The sequence below is a fragment of the Anser anser genome (genome assembly GCF_964211835.1).
Source record: "Anser anser genome assembly, chromosome: 1".
NCBI classification, from domain to species: domain Eukaryota; kingdom Metazoa; phylum Chordata; class Aves; order Anseriformes; family Anatidae; genus Anser; species Anser anser.
The window spans coordinates 180,193,315-180,209,086 of NC_139720.1; the positions used below are offsets into that span (position 1 = coordinate 180,193,315).

The window sequence follows — 15,772 nt, forward strand, 5'->3', positions numbered from 1 at the left end:
CTTAATCCTTCTTAAGCACGAGAAGTGTCTTATCACCAACTCTTTCCTCTGGAAAACTGCAGTTTTGACAAACAGACTAACTTTTTTTGGAAAGAAAAAAAAGAATCAGTTCCACGAGACTGTACAAAACTCAAAAGCTAAGAAGGCAAAGGATAGTATGTTTTAGCTTAGCTCTGAGCAATAAGCAAGAATGGTTTAGACTGGGATAACTGCTACAATTACTACTCTTGCTCTTCCTATTTTCACTGATCAAAGATTGTGAAGCATTTTCTGAAGCATCACCATTTACTACCAAGCATTACAGACATTGTGTTGTAAATGATGACTTTTCAAGTGTTATCTCAAGACCTACTCAGCCATGAGCAAAGCATGGGCAAGTGAGAGGGGTGAGTGCTGTATCCCTGTTGTCCCTGCTCACTAGTCAGAACTCTCACTGTTTTGGGAGATTTTATTTTTTGTAAAGAATCTTAAACACCTGAAATATTCTCAGGCAAATTATGTTTTTGTAAAGTAAGCAATCCTCCCAAGTCACAACCTATGGGATTGCATTGGTGGAAATTGACAGTTGAGCAGAGTAACTGAGGTAGCATGCTTCATCCATTGCACCAGGTGGGAGGAAGAAGGAAGGCACTCCTGCCTCGTCTCACACCATGCCACTCCAATCGCTAAGGAACAAGGGCATTTTAAAGTCAAAATTATATATAGCACTGGATCCTCCACTGGAATAAACAGAGTACAAGTCCACAGAGGAGAAACTGTCACATCATCTGAATATTTGCAACTGGGAGCTAGAGTTTTCTAATAAAATGTCCTCTTTCTTCCTTACCTGTTTTTTATTTTTATATGGAATAGCTGTAAACTCAAAATTAGGTTACAGTCCTTGTGACAGTCTTTGGAATATATATCTATGAGGCATCTAATTCAACCGGATCTTGCTTGTGGTCTCTAGGTTCTATTGTATATCAAACAAACAATTACAATGACGCAAAATACACCCACAGGCTGAATATGCTACAGGTATTCTTCTATTGTTAACAAAATCACTTTAAACAATGGCTAATATTTCAGGATAATCTCTGGCAGAGGATTACTTACTTAGGCAACTCTAAAAATAGCCTGACATACCTTAGGCACATATTTCAGCTCTCCACACAGGCATGCTATTCTTGACATGTCTCATGTCACTGCTCATCTACAAGAATCCTCTCTCGGTCCGTATCATGACACACTTCTTATCCAACATCATATACTTCATTTAGATACTTCACAATGCTACAGACATCCACATGTTTGGAAATGACTTCTATAATGCTCTATTCAAGCACGGCATGAATCCAAATATGCCCAAAACTACACTTTTTCAGTCTACATTTGTCAAACATTAGGTGCAGAAAGTCAAATAGATGTTAGTAACAACACTGTCCCAAAGGTGCATCTAAAAGTCAGCGTTTTTTTTCTTTTAAGCTCAGAAGAGCACAACAGCCTTTCAGTATCCCTCAGCTACCTGAGTAGTAATACTATTAAAACTACTACCCATGTTAAATCACGCAAACTAAGCAGAACAGATTACAATTTGCATACCAGTTAAACCGCTGGATTCTACTAAAAATGTTTTACATTTTAGTTACATTAAAATCATCCAGTTGCCATAGCAATGATTTCTTCTACTTTTCACCAAGATTTGACTATCTTTTTAGAGAATTTTGTGGTTACTATGTCAGCAGAACTTATTTTTCTTGATAAGACTGCTTTAATAGAATAACCTGTAGCAGTAACTCAGATAGGAATTCTGGAGCTATCCCTTTTACATTCCTAATCTTTGCTGTTGCCCACTGGCATTTTATAATGGCTAGATAGTTTCCATTGCCGAAAAAGCCACAATAATTTCAGCTACCAAAGTTCCAACGACTAAAGTGAAGTAATCAAAACATACTTGGACAAACATGATTATCTCCATACCTATTCAAAAGGTACCTCGAGCGTCTCTCATTGTGAACCACATATCTAAGCCCACTGACAGTGTGTGTGCTTTTCTTACTTCTCTAGGATTTGGGCGATTTCCTGAAAGCTTTATTTATGCAGATTCTAAAAACATACATAAAAATCAAAGAAGTTACAGTATACGGTGCAGTAATTGCTAGCAGTAACTTTCTGGGGCTGGTTTTCAATCAGGCAGCCTCTAAAATAACACTATAACTAGCAAGCTTTACCCAGCCTTTCTTAAAACAAACAAAACAGTCATAGTAGGAGAAATCAAATTTTTTGGGAAAAAAGAGGGGGCAGGGGAGTGCTCACCGTGGCATCATTCGTCTCCCGAAGCTTGTGTGTTAAAGACAACAACTGCTCCACAGCAGCACTTGGTACATTCGGAATCTGCTTGAACCAAAACAGTATTAATCTTACTGCACGATGGGTTAAGTTCCATACACAGCTACACATATATGCAATGAGTATACACCTTCTGCAGTTGGCTTATGTCACCAAAAAAGGAATACAGTTTTGACAATGTTCTTCTATTACAGCATCATTTAATATCATTATAAGAATGCTAATTTATTCCAATACCATTAAAAGATAAGCAGGCTTTGAAAATGAAGGCTCATTTGTGCTACACTGAAATAGGGAGTGGAATAGCTGAATATTTTTATACAGCAAATAACCATGTTCAGTAAACAATAATCAGCATGTGCCTGAAATACTGAACATACTTACCATTTCCTTAATAACTTGAATTTCTTCATTCTTGCTTAAAGATCGAACATTATGAAAAAGAAACAGCGTCAGAAACTCTGGACCCAGCCATTGTTGGGTACTACTTCCGATGACCGGAGGTTCTGCTAGGACAACTATTCTGAATGAGGGGTGTATTGGAAAGATAGACCTGCAAAACAAGTTTTAAAAAATGCATTACTCGACCTAAGCAGTGAATATCAAATTTAATATTTTTATTTTTACAATAGATGAAAAACTAATTATGTTAGTGTACTGAACCATATCACAATGTCTTTTGTCATAATTTGCAAATGCAACTTTATTAAAAATAAAAAAAGACAAAGACTGCATAACATGACTTGCAATTGTATAAATTGCTCATACTTCTCTACACTGAGAAGGGTACCCAAAGTCTCCACTTCTCATCTGCAACATGACCTGCACGTCTCAAGATGGGCAAATACCGGCAACTGGGCTACTGTTTACTGGTCTGTACATCTCAAATGGACACATCTCACTAATCTGATGAGATTTTTAGAAGTGCTTTACCTAAAGCAATATGTCTAACAGGCAAATCAGGGAAGGAACAACATCTACTGAAGCTGCAGTAATGAGAATTTCTTTTACTCAATTAGATTGACAGAAAGGATAAAACTGTGAAGATTGGCCTTAATATCACAAACAGATGGATTTAGTAACACTTCAGGAACTTACTGACATTCTCTGCAGCCCCTTAAAAAACACCTAGTTGGTTGGGGTGGGATTAATGCGCCCAACTTCATAATATCTCAGAAAGTTATACTTCAAAGGCCAGGCCAGGCCAGTTACCTCACCTTCGGCTCATTTTCAAGTCAGCACGGGGAAACAGGTCCCTCAAATAGCTGCTTAAGATTTAAAGAATTTAAGAAACACCTTACAGGGTCCTTCAATCTATCCATCTAGCTAAATGTTCTGTTTCTGATGGTGGCAGCTGGAGATGCTCCTTGGGGAAGCCTTTTTCAAGGTTTATGTGATGAACTACTATGAGCACTTAATTCCCCTCACACTCTCCCAGCACCCACAACCACGCATTCAAGGATATTAGGGATTGATCTTTATTTGTTTTAATGCCCTTTTATCCATAGATTTGTCTAATCCCTTTCTGAACTTCATCATTCTGTCTGTCTCCACAGCTTCCTGTAGCAATACATCCACTATTCACTGTGTAAAGTTCACACTGTAGGATTTGGTGAGTAACAGTCTCTTAAATGCCTGCCTATTTCATTCCACGGAAGATAACGGGAGCTTACTGCAACCAACACTTAAATATGTTTATTTAAGTTTTTTGTTATTTGTTTATATAACCAAAGCTTAAATATATCACTGCTGGATGAATGTGTTAGGGCAGTAGAAGACTGCTGCATCTGTCTTGGGTGGTTTTTCACATCTTTTGCCTGTCTTATCTATGTAATATTATCATTTCTTTGGATTAGGAATTCATTCATACTCATTCATCAGCACAACTTCATGACCTGTTGAAGTAACAGAATAGACAGTAACAAGTCAGATATGAAAGACAGTCAAATTATGCAAGAAGGGGCTGTTCACAACAATTAATTTTTCAGTACTCTTATTAAAATAGCAGATGCTAATTTGGAAAAAGAAAATCAAGTGAAATTGAATTGGCTTATATTGTTAGATATGCCTGTTATCATGAGCCATTCCCCATATAAATTACATTTGAAATCGGAACTTTTGGAGGCAAGTATTCTTCCTGGTTAAACTGAGGGGGAAAATGAGGGTATATAAGCAAGAAAATCCTAAGACACAATATGACCATTAAATGTAAATCATCAAATCTACTGCGTAGTAGGCTCATCTGTTAGTCACAACAATAAAATTGTGATACAACAGAGTCATTACAGCAAACAGTCTCTTGTATCAAAGCAAACACAGGGGGTGGCATGAGTTATTCTCAGCTGAAAGTCATAAGCCTAGAAGCTATTCCCTGACTGATAAAAATAGAAATAGATGTCTGAAAACATCACATGAAAGAGGAACCAATAGGAACGTCACTGTCACTAAGCATAAAAGAAGGTCAGGGAACATTGGCCAACTTCATTACAGAAGAAAATGATCCCTAGATAGGATAAATACATAGATTTCCAGAGTCACCTTTCCCCCCATTACCAAGAAGAAAAAACTCACCTTTCCCCCCATTACCAAGAAGAAAAACAAACCTCCTTCTATAATCACCTAAATTCCCAGGACCAATTCTGGTCTATCTGCAATACGTAAGAGCACAAAAAGCCATCAGCTTTCCATTGTAAAGGAAACACATCTCTCTTGTATCACATCCACATTAATGCCTAATTCAAAAAGCATGATGGGGACAGTCAGGGACAGAATGCAGAGAAGCTGGAGGAAAGGAGATGAAGTAAGGGCAAGCTAATTTGGTGGTATCAGTTAAAGCTACTGAGGTACACTCTAGGTTTTGACAGATTACAACACCCCTGTTGTAGTTTTCCAGTTTGTAAACATGGATGAAACTACCTGGCTACTTCAAAAGCCTATTGTTTGGACTGATGTTTGAAATGTTGAAAAATGTCAAGGTAAGTGTATTATTAAAACAAATGTCACAAACGACCTGATCCTGCAATGCTATGAAAGTTTCAACTGTCCATGATAGCAATTGAGGAGCTTCAAAGTTGCTCCACAGTATTACAGATTAAGTCCCTAAAGGAATAGAATATGAAGCTACTATATGGAGCTTTATTTCTTAAACAGAGATTTTTGACATCTTATATTCTTTGCAGAGGAAGGCCAAATAAATGCATCTTGTTAAAAACTTTTTTTTAAAATAAAAACACCACCTTTTTCTAAAACACTTTTAGAATTATTGAAACTCTAACGCAGTAGGAAAATCTGGTGTTAGTGGATTAGTGCAGAGAGTCTCCATTCCTTTCTCCTTCTATTAAATGTTTACTGATAGCAGAGATAGCAGAGTGCTTTCTTGCACTAATATCCGTGTCCTTTTGACATCAGTGTTTAATTCCAACCAAGGATTACCACCACTGCTCAAGAGGAAGATCAGAATGCAGACTGCTCAGAATGATTTTAGGGAAGGATTTTCTTGTTAGTGACACATGGTTCAAAGCAAGTGAAGTTTCCAAAAGAACCAAAAAGATGCAGAATGGCATTCCTAATGCCACCTTGCAAAACCAAACTGGGTTTGGTTGTCTATTCCTGTAGCATGGTTTCATAAATTTCACATTCTTTCAAAATAAAAACAATATTATGAGTTAGGAATTGTAGTAATGCTAGGATCACAAATGAGCTATCATTTTTTCCTTGCTATTTTTCTTCAGTTTCACAATATTCTAAATTTAACAGATTACTTTATCTGGAAATCCACTAAGCTGAAAAAAAACAGCGAAAACCAAAGTAAAAGCTAGAAAATGTAAGCAGTTAAGAACATTCATTGCTTGCAAAATTTACTTTCTGCCACATTTTATATTTGTCTCATCTACTATATATGTTGTCTTTCAACTTAATCACATGGAAAATAATACACTGCCCGCAGGGCATTAAAACTAGACATTTGTTATGAGCTTCTGAACAATTCTTATTATATACGTATTTCTAGATTTTCTTGTGATAGATGGCTTTCTGCCCACCGCACCAAAGCCTTATCATCTTTGTGCATGCTGGGGGTGTGGGTGGAGGATTATCCACCCAAACAGGTTAAAAGACCGCCTCATAAGACAAACCAGCACCTCACTGCTCATCTTGTAAAAGCCATATATACCAACTCCACAGCATCTGTCTCAAATAAGTAATTATTCATTACATAAGAAGATCTATGCAGAAATCTTGGATATGCACAGTGGATGAATGAATTTTTTCTTATACAATAATTCAACTAACAAGTCATCAACAGCTGTAATTTCCTTCTATCATAGAATCATTTAGGTTGGAAAAGACCTCTACGATAATCTAGACCATTTGTCATTTTCTTAGGGGCAGCTTTTTTTTTTTCCTCTTCTTCACAAATTATAAACAAAAATACTCAAGTTTCCCTTGTCATTCCTGCTAAAGCTATTGACCCACCAGTCTGAAACCCTTCTCAGGAAAATGCTAGTGGATGTGACAGATACAGAAATGTAATGAAATGAAATGTGAACATGTAACTCAAAGTCAATAATTAAAATAATTAAAAATAAGAATCTATTTTATTAGCTCTTAGAGACGTAGTCATACTTTTAAATGAAGTTGTCAGAAATTTGATTTATGAAAAATGGTATTAAAACCAGCAAAATGTGAAAACAAATCTGAACAGCAAGTAATAATTTCCCCTTTGTCTGACATTGCTAATAACACTGTCATCGTCGAAGCACTTTCACATTCTTTAGTATAATACTGTTCACATTCTATATACAGAGGCTTGTAATTTCCTTTGGCCATACTGTGATCTGAAATACTATCCCTTTATTTAAAAAATAAAAGAATCTCTTGATTTATCATTAAGTGATATATGTAGTAGTAGAATAAAAAGGAGAATACTGCAAAATCTATGAGTATTATTACTGTTGAAAAACTAAAAATTAAAGGAAGTAGAACTGTGAAAAATAATTGTATTATTTTCACTATCATTTTCATACAGGGACATGAAAGCTTAGAAAAAATATATCTTGCTGCACTGAAAAGGGCAGCAAGAACTTCTAGGTTCTAGAACCTAGAACTTCTCCATTAACATCTCAATTTTTTACCAGAAACATCTTCAGGTGTTTCAAATCCTCTTATAAACACAGACTAAAAAATGTTTACAGAAGTTTTATCTCCTTGGTTAAGCACAGTACTCCATTTATCTATCAGGAAATAGTATTTTATGAATGGAATTTGAAAATTGACTTTCTATTAAAATCTAAAAAGCCTCATCAGCTGTTCTTTTCCATTATGAAAGACATATTTGTATATATGTAACTTACAATCTGGCCACCTCATTTGTGAGTTTTTAACTGAGGCAACACACAGGAACAGTTAGGTTTTTTGTATTTCCTGTATTTCACGAATAAGTGCACATAGTCCAGAAGAGAGAAACCCCACACCATACTGTCTCATGCACAGTAATGATGATCCTAAACAAATAAAAAAAAAAAAAAAAAAAAGGAAAAAAGGAATGTGTACCTCACAGTATCACAGTATCACAGATTTCTAGGTTGGAAGAGACCTCAAGATCATCGAGTCCAACCTCCGACCTAACACTAAGTACTCCACTAAACCATATCCCTAAGCTCTACATCTAAACGTCTTTTAAAGACCTCCAGGGATGGTGACTCCACCACCTCCCTGGGCAGCCCATTCCAATGCTTAATAACCCTTTCGGTAAAGAAGTACTTCCTAATATCCAACCTAAAACTCCCCTGTCGCAACTTTCGCCCATTCCCCCTCGTCCTGTCACCAGGCACGTAGGAGAACAGACCAACCCCCACCTCTTTACAGCCTCCTTTAAGGTAACTGTAGAGAGCGATGAGGTCGCCCCTGAGCCTCCTCTTCTCCAGGCTGAACAAGCCCAGCTCCCTCAGCCGCTCCTCGTAACACTTGTTCTCCAGACCCCTCACCTCATGTACTCTATTTCTCTTAGAGATAACAGTAAGGTATCAGCTCTCTATCACAGCCACCTTCCAGTTCCCAGCCAGTGCTTTTCCCCAAATCCTGCCCTCCCCTAATCTAATGATCTCCTAATGAGGCATTTGCCTTTTTCAAATCCTGGTCCTTCAGAAATACTCCTTTTTATCTTACTCTTTCATCTCCTCCATTTATGACTATTTTTAGCTACTTCATTTAGGCCCTGCTTGACTGTTCACTTAAAATTCTGTCAATGCACTTCCACTAAATCACTGATGTACCCCTCAGTATGTGTTTTGCTCTTCCATTGTTTCTCAGAAGAACTACCTTAACATGTGGGATAAGGCAGATAATTAAAATGTTAATGACAAAAGAAAAAAAAATACTTTTGTTAACTCTAAAATATGTATTCTATGTGCCAAACTTAAAACACGTATTGATTTCCAATATATAAATGAGAACTGAAGCCTGAGAACAGAATGAGCGAGATTTAGGAGGAAAAAAAAAAGAATTCTGGTTCAAATAAAAGTTGAAACCACTTTCCACAGGGAAATCCTTATTGGAAGAGTAACAGAAGTTTTCACGTGCCACTCAGCAAACAACCCAAATTAAGTCCCAGCAGAAACAGGAATGACAATGTTTATTCTGCAGGCCTTGGAAAGAGCAATTGTACTGAAATTACTTTAGTCCACTTCAGAAAATCTGGATAAATAGAACTCTTTCTGTGTAACTGTAGCATCAGAAACACAGTCGAAGCCATTATTACACAGCAAAATACACCGTATTTCTCATCAATGTGGAAAGCAACTCCCCGTCATGACTTGGAAGAAACTGCCCAGGCAATTTGCTCATAAATTCAAGGTACAATGTATTCTATACGCTATTTCCACAAGGCAATCTTTTCCAGGCGAATGACGGATGGTTTGCACCTTCCTGTTTTCTTGCACTGTGATTAAATCAGCTGTCAGAACCCAGATAACATTTGATCAGAAGGTGTCTGGGAAGAACGCCTCATTTTGCACAGCCATTCTGTGACTCTGGAAGGTACTGAAGCTTCCAGTGACAGGTAACTGCTGCTGAAAAGGAGGGATAGCAGGGAGGCATGCAGTACTGGAATCAAAGAACAACTCCTGACATCATGGCCTGGAGCAAGTGAAAGGTAGTGATGTTTTCAGAATACATTAACAGACCACAAACATTAGGTAAAGGATCAGGTCCTGAAACACCTTCAGTTCCTCAAGGGCTGAACAGAACAGCACTCGTACAGACGAGTGGTCCGCTGACGCTGAAGACCACAGCCAAACCCAAAGAAGCAGACAAGATTTTTGCACTACTTTAACTTGTCTTCAGTTGAGTGAAGACAAGTCACTCCCCTTTTAGAATGAAAGCTCATGGTCAGCCAAACAGGTCATTTAGTTCTTACTAATTCACAATAAGCAATCTGTTGCAAAATATTAAAGTGGCTAGGTAAAAGCAATGCATTGCGGTCTAAAGACAAGAGGGACACTCTACTGAGGAATACCAAAAAGGACTCTTGGGGCCCCCAAAGTAGCAAAAAGCTGTGCACAATATTTCAGTAGATCTATACTGAAGTACAAAGTTGAACGCAAAGTCAGGATGAAATGCCAAGATGGATCCTTAAGAGATTTTTTTGCTTCTCTTTTCAAAGTTTGGGCTTAAAATCCTTATGAACACTTCCCTGATATATAGTTCTTTACTCATAAAACAAATGCAGGAAATGCCCATCTAGCTAGGTGTATGGCTGCAGCAGCCTGTATACAAGTAGCAACAAACAGGCTTAGATTACATCATATCTTCCAATAAATAAACAAATAAATGCTTAAGAAGACTTTAAATTTAAAATGAAGTTCTTTAAAAAAAAAACAAAAAACAAAAAAACTCAACAGTGCAGTATTTTAGATCAAAGGGGAGACAGAAACAGCAAAACTACTAGGCAATAAAAGAAAAACAACTTTTCTAAAGGGTAGACTACAAAGAAGATCAAAGAAAAAAAATTGTACTTAGCATGACAATTAAGAGAAACAGGGGGTGGTACATATGAAGAGGTTGCACATCGCGAGTGCATCCCTACCAGAACTGAGAATGTCTCTTGAAAGTTTGGGAGCGCACACATCTTGCAGTGTAAATGTGAGCACAGTCATCTGACTCTTCAAATGTTTTTTTCAGAGATTTGAGCCATTTAAGAAAAACAGTATGTTTAGCTTCTTATATACGGCTTATTTCATATATGCCTGAATATTAGATTGTATTTATCTTGGAGTACACTCTACAGTATCTTTCCCAGTAACTGCAATTTGTCATCAGTATTTGACTATCTATCAAGAGTGGCAATCAGAGAGACCTCTTCTATCTGTGGAATGTTTCTAGCAGACAAGTGGAAGTGAAGAAACAAAAAGAATAAGCATAATGGGTCCCAACCCATCCTTAGGATTTCCTGCTCCATATTAGTTGTAAATTAAATACCAGCTTTCTAGCTAATGAAGAAAAAGAAAGTAACAAGCTATATTTAATTTCAGTTTAGCTTTATTTTCAGGTGCTGTTAATAAAATGTTCCAAAATTAAGAATTATATTCTTTTACATCTGTATTTTTATGTACTTAACATTTCTCTTCCATTTCTAACCCCTTCTGTTAAAGGATATTTAATGATTTTCTTTCAGTTTGAGCACTCTAAACAGGATATAATTTTCTCATACCAAAAAAAAAAACCAACCAACAAACCCTCATGAGGAAATTGACGTTTAAAGTATGCCCTCTTAGCAATTAAAAGGTATCAGTTTAAGAGGGAAGCATTTTGCAAGATGTTTTTGTAATAAAATAAAGGAGATTAAGTGTTCTACAGGATGAAAAACTGTTTACATTCCATAGTCGTAGCCAACACTTTACCTTTCCTGTAGTTTCTCATCAGTGATCTGTAATTCTTCTTTTAAGTTCTGATACCTGTCTTCCCTTAATAATCTGGTGCCATCATAGAGGGTCAGTTCTCTGTCATGTATTAGTCTGTTTGAAAATAAAAAATAAGCTTTACATAGCCTTTGATTTCCTTCTATAATACTTATTTCAACTATTTGTTTTTATATAAAAAAGCTACCTCAGTTAATACAGTTCATTGTAAAAAAGAAGTTATAGCAGTTTAAGATGCATCCAGGTGTGAAGATAAAGTAATTTGCCTAAGTAGATAGTTTCAGTGCAAAGTCAGTTAGTAAACCTGGTTTAAGTAGAAAATAATGAGAAAATTAAAATTAAAAAAAACCTTTCGGATTAAGTGGCATTAAACAGTCATTTAGTCATACTGGTATCAAGTAATATACTTCCGGTTTGTTTCCTGAAGCAACATATTTCAGTTGGTTTTAATGAGTAATGTACATAGAGAGACAGCTTTTTTTTTTTTAATGCAGAAGTTGATTATATGTATGTAGATACAGCACATGCATGTGTTCGAAGAAAAATCAGAAGGCAAAGATAAACTGATTTAAAAAGAGAAAGAACAGGCTACCACAATTCTCTTTTCTGCCTACTCTCCTCTGTATATATACAATAAATGAATTCATAAAATGTTTTTGCTACAACCTGCTTTTAAAGCTAATTATGTCCTTTAAGTTTATGAATGGCATTACACAACTCAGGTAAACAAAGTACAAGAAATATTTGACCTGATGTTACAGATTATTATTAACATAGTATCTTATGTTACTACTTCTGCTTCTGGGAAGTTTATTTTTTTACTGAATTGTGAAATAATATTTAGAAGGAGTTCTTTTCAATCAAAATAAAGAATGCTTTTACATGTAACTAATGATTGTATTTTATTTAGTAGCGTAATGCATTCAAAGCATTTTAAAAATGTTCTATCTTGCATTTTCAAATCATTGTGCAAATATTACTAATTTTTAGATATGATAAGTGTAGAGTAAAATCATTCTTCGATTCAGTCTTCTACGCTGTATTTACAGAGAGCTGAAATTTCCTAGGTTATTGGACTTCTTTAGAACATGAAAGAATCGCTTCTGCTTTCATGTATGTAAAGACTGAATGTTATATATTCTATCAAACTTGCTCATCTTGATTTTTACAGTCCTCTTGAAGTTATAAACTCATATTCACCAGAAGAAACTTAATTTCTCAATAGGCATGCGTTCAATAAACAGATCACGTGCACGCAACTTATCCATGCTCATATCCTGACCTTTGAAGTACAGCTAGAGTGCCAGGGTTAATTCGATGAATGCCATCAAGAATAACAAGCTTTCCTTCCAGGGCAGCAGTAACAAGCGGCGATGGTCTCCAAGCAGTGTCCCCATTAGGAAGAGTATACCTCTGCTGTAGCAAATCTCTGGCTGTCATGTCCTGTCAATTCATCAGAAGAATATATTTATGTTGTATTGCATTCTTCTACAAGTACCTGCTTTCTCCTTATAAAACTACATTCTGCTTTTCCTGAGAATATACCCAAAGAAGATTAGCAGGAAATCTGCAATTACTTTTCAAAAGAGTATTAGAAACATGCACACACGCACACGAACATACACACACACACACACGTGTTATGTTAGTCTTTGAAAGTTCTAGACTTGCCAGTATCACCTCATTGACCTCTCTGAAACTAGAACAAAAGCCTTTTTTATTTTATTTTGGTTTTGTGGTGTGGGTTTTTTTTTGCCTTAAACATAACGAGAGCTCATGAGAACTTGTACAGTTTTGTGTACAGAAGGGGGCAGCAAGTTACACCTGGAGCAAACAGGACAGAAGTCATTCATTTTATATGGAAGAAATCACCAGAAGGAGCAAAGACTTCATCATTAATCCTAAAGTAACATCATAACCCAAAAGAGCATGACATTCCACCTCTTGGAAAAAAAATACAGCAGAAGCGTCAGAGAAGAAAGGACAGGATAAGAAAGGAGCCAGTAGCAAACAAAATACCAAAAGTATGTAGAGCATCACAAAATAAGACTTGGGGAATAAATTGCAACCAAAGACAAAATCTAGTATAGCCTCCAGTATAAATATTTTGAATGTTCCATTACAACAGGTATGCACTACAGCAACAAGGATGTAATAGCAATTTTGTGGCCTGAAAGATGAAATTCCTTCCTCAGTCTGTGCTGTGAACAGAACTTAACGTAAAATCAGATGAGAAAAATATTTGCTATTGTAGCTGTAGCTTTTGCATATGTCCTTTTCACAACTATAAACCCTCTGAAGAATAAAAATAGAATACATTACATCATATGGCCTGAATCATTTCCTCTTTCTGCATTTCCTTAAAAGCCTTAAAATAACAGGACAAAGTCTGATTCCTTCAGTGCTTCTACATTTGTATAATTTAGAGCCTCACATTCAGATGCACAAAAACAGACAGTGTTTTTATTATTGTACTTCTGTTTTTTAATGCACTGTTTGTTCATTCTACTGTTCTGTTAGTGACTTAGACTAAACCCATTTTTAATGAAAGCCAGAGAAAAAAAGTAAGTATTTTTAGGACTTGTATCAGAAGCGTGCACTCTGTAGTTAGTAAGTCCTGCATAACTGAATATTCAACTAACACACCTTCTGACAATTCACCTCTATAGGCATGAAACAGCATCCAATGTGAATTATCAGGAGCCTAATATGCTACATACAATGTTGTCTATCTGTAATTCCAGCAGCTTGAGAACCACGCATTAGTTTTCTCAAGATAAACTCATAAGTGTATTTTGCTGCAAAATATTTTTTGAAATACAATGAATATTTATATCTTTATTTAAATGGATGCATTCTGTTCAGTTTAGTGATGCACTGAAATGAAGCATCATTAACTTAATACTTGCCCAAGCTCTGTAAGGGGTTTGTTTTCACAGAATCATTAAGGTTGGAAAAGACCTCCAAGATCAAATGGGTTTTTAATGGCAACGATTTACTGCTTCTATTTATTTACTCTAAATCAATTTTTAATACATAATATTATAAATATAATATTACGAGATATAAAAAAATAATATTCTAACACTAGAAATTCTTCCCTTTGGAGGGAGATGACAGAAAGGTATGAATCACTTCCTCTCCCAACCCTACTCCTCCACCACCACCACTTAAGCAAAGCAATTGCAAAATTATACTGCCTTATGAAACAAAATTTTTATTTCATTTGTAACAGTCATTGTAACTCAGCATATGCTATATTGCAGTGGTTACTTTCTAAAATACCTCATATACCAGGAAAAAAGGAAGTTCAAGAGAGAAAACAAGCAGAGTAACTGCTTTCCTCCCTTTTGCAGCTATAGCAATCCAAGCCTCCCATTTAGCCATTTTTCATGGTTCTCTGTGCTAATCATGTTCTTGGCAATTACGAGGTGAAAAAGCTCTGTTTCCTGCTTTTCATGCCAATTTGGACTCACATTTTGTTAATATTTCTCAAATAAAAAATTGGAAGCAATTTGTAAAGAAAAATTATGAGGTCATACAAAAAAAAAAAAAAGAAATCCTAGAAACAAAAACATCACAGTACACAAACACGAGTGATGTGCTTAAAAGATTGCTTTTGCTGTGGAAGAGAGAAAGGAAGAGCAAGTTGATGGAAAATCGTTGTAACATCATTTTGAATATTGCTTTTTTTTCCCCCTAAAAAATTAGGAGAGATAAAAATAAAAGTAAAATGTTTTATTTTAAACAATTTAAAACAAAAGTTCCCTAGCTACAGTACACGAAAGTAGCTGGCTGCTGCTTCTCATTTGCTGTTCCTTAACTGCACTAGGAGAACTTAAAAACAAATCCTTCCTAATCAGGATGAGTTTCTTTGGCACGAATTTGCCTACGTGGGATTGTATATAATCAGAAATCTGTATAAGGATGTCAGAGATCACGAATTAGACAGGAATTGTTTGGTGAGACAACTGTTAGAGATGATCTATGTGCTCAAAACATTCAGGAACCCTTGGTTTAGATACATTTATTCTAACCTCACAACATAAAAGCTGTCGAGATTCTTCTGTGAAATCAATATAAAGACCTAAGGCTTTTCACACTATTCAAGCCCTTAAATCAACTTTGGATGTAAAGGATGAATCAAACAATAAAAATAAAAGTAAACATTATATATACAACATTGAAAAATTCATTTCTTTAAGAAAATAATTACTGTTTCTTCAACCCAAAGCTATGTGCCTGCTACGTTTTTTGTGTCTATAGAAATTATTGGAAAATTAACATGAACTATAGCACAAATAAAAGCCTCCTTCACTTTAGAACTGTATTTAGCACAATATGGTCTCTCTCAAAAGAATCAGAAAGATATTGTTTGAAGCAAAATAAAGAAATCTGTTACATTAAACTTCTCATAGCCTTCGTTGTCAGTTACTGTATGAATTAATATTTAACATTGCTCCTGTCATTAACCTATGCTACTACTTTGCTGTACGAAGCCACTGACATGTACAAAAACAAATGCATTC

General features: G+C 35.8%; 1 protein-coding gene across 1 annotated transcript in view; it reads right to left on the reverse strand.

The window, feature by feature from the left end:
• Positions 1–15,772, reverse strand: part of VWA8 (von Willebrand factor A domain containing 8) — a 195,797-nt gene that overhangs the window by 127,641 nt on the left and 52,384 nt on the right. Inside the window, exons 13-16 of the mRNA XM_083811017.1 lie at positions 12,526–12,686; positions 11,226–11,339; positions 2,713–2,881; positions 2,296–2,373 (exon numbers count right to left, since the gene is read on the reverse strand). Of these exons, the coding sequence (XP_083667143.1) occupies positions 2,296–2,373; positions 2,713–2,881; positions 11,226–11,339; positions 12,526–12,686 (522 nt within the window). The remainder of the gene's footprint in view (positions 1–2,295; positions 2,374–2,712; positions 2,882–11,225; positions 11,340–12,525; positions 12,687–15,772) is intronic.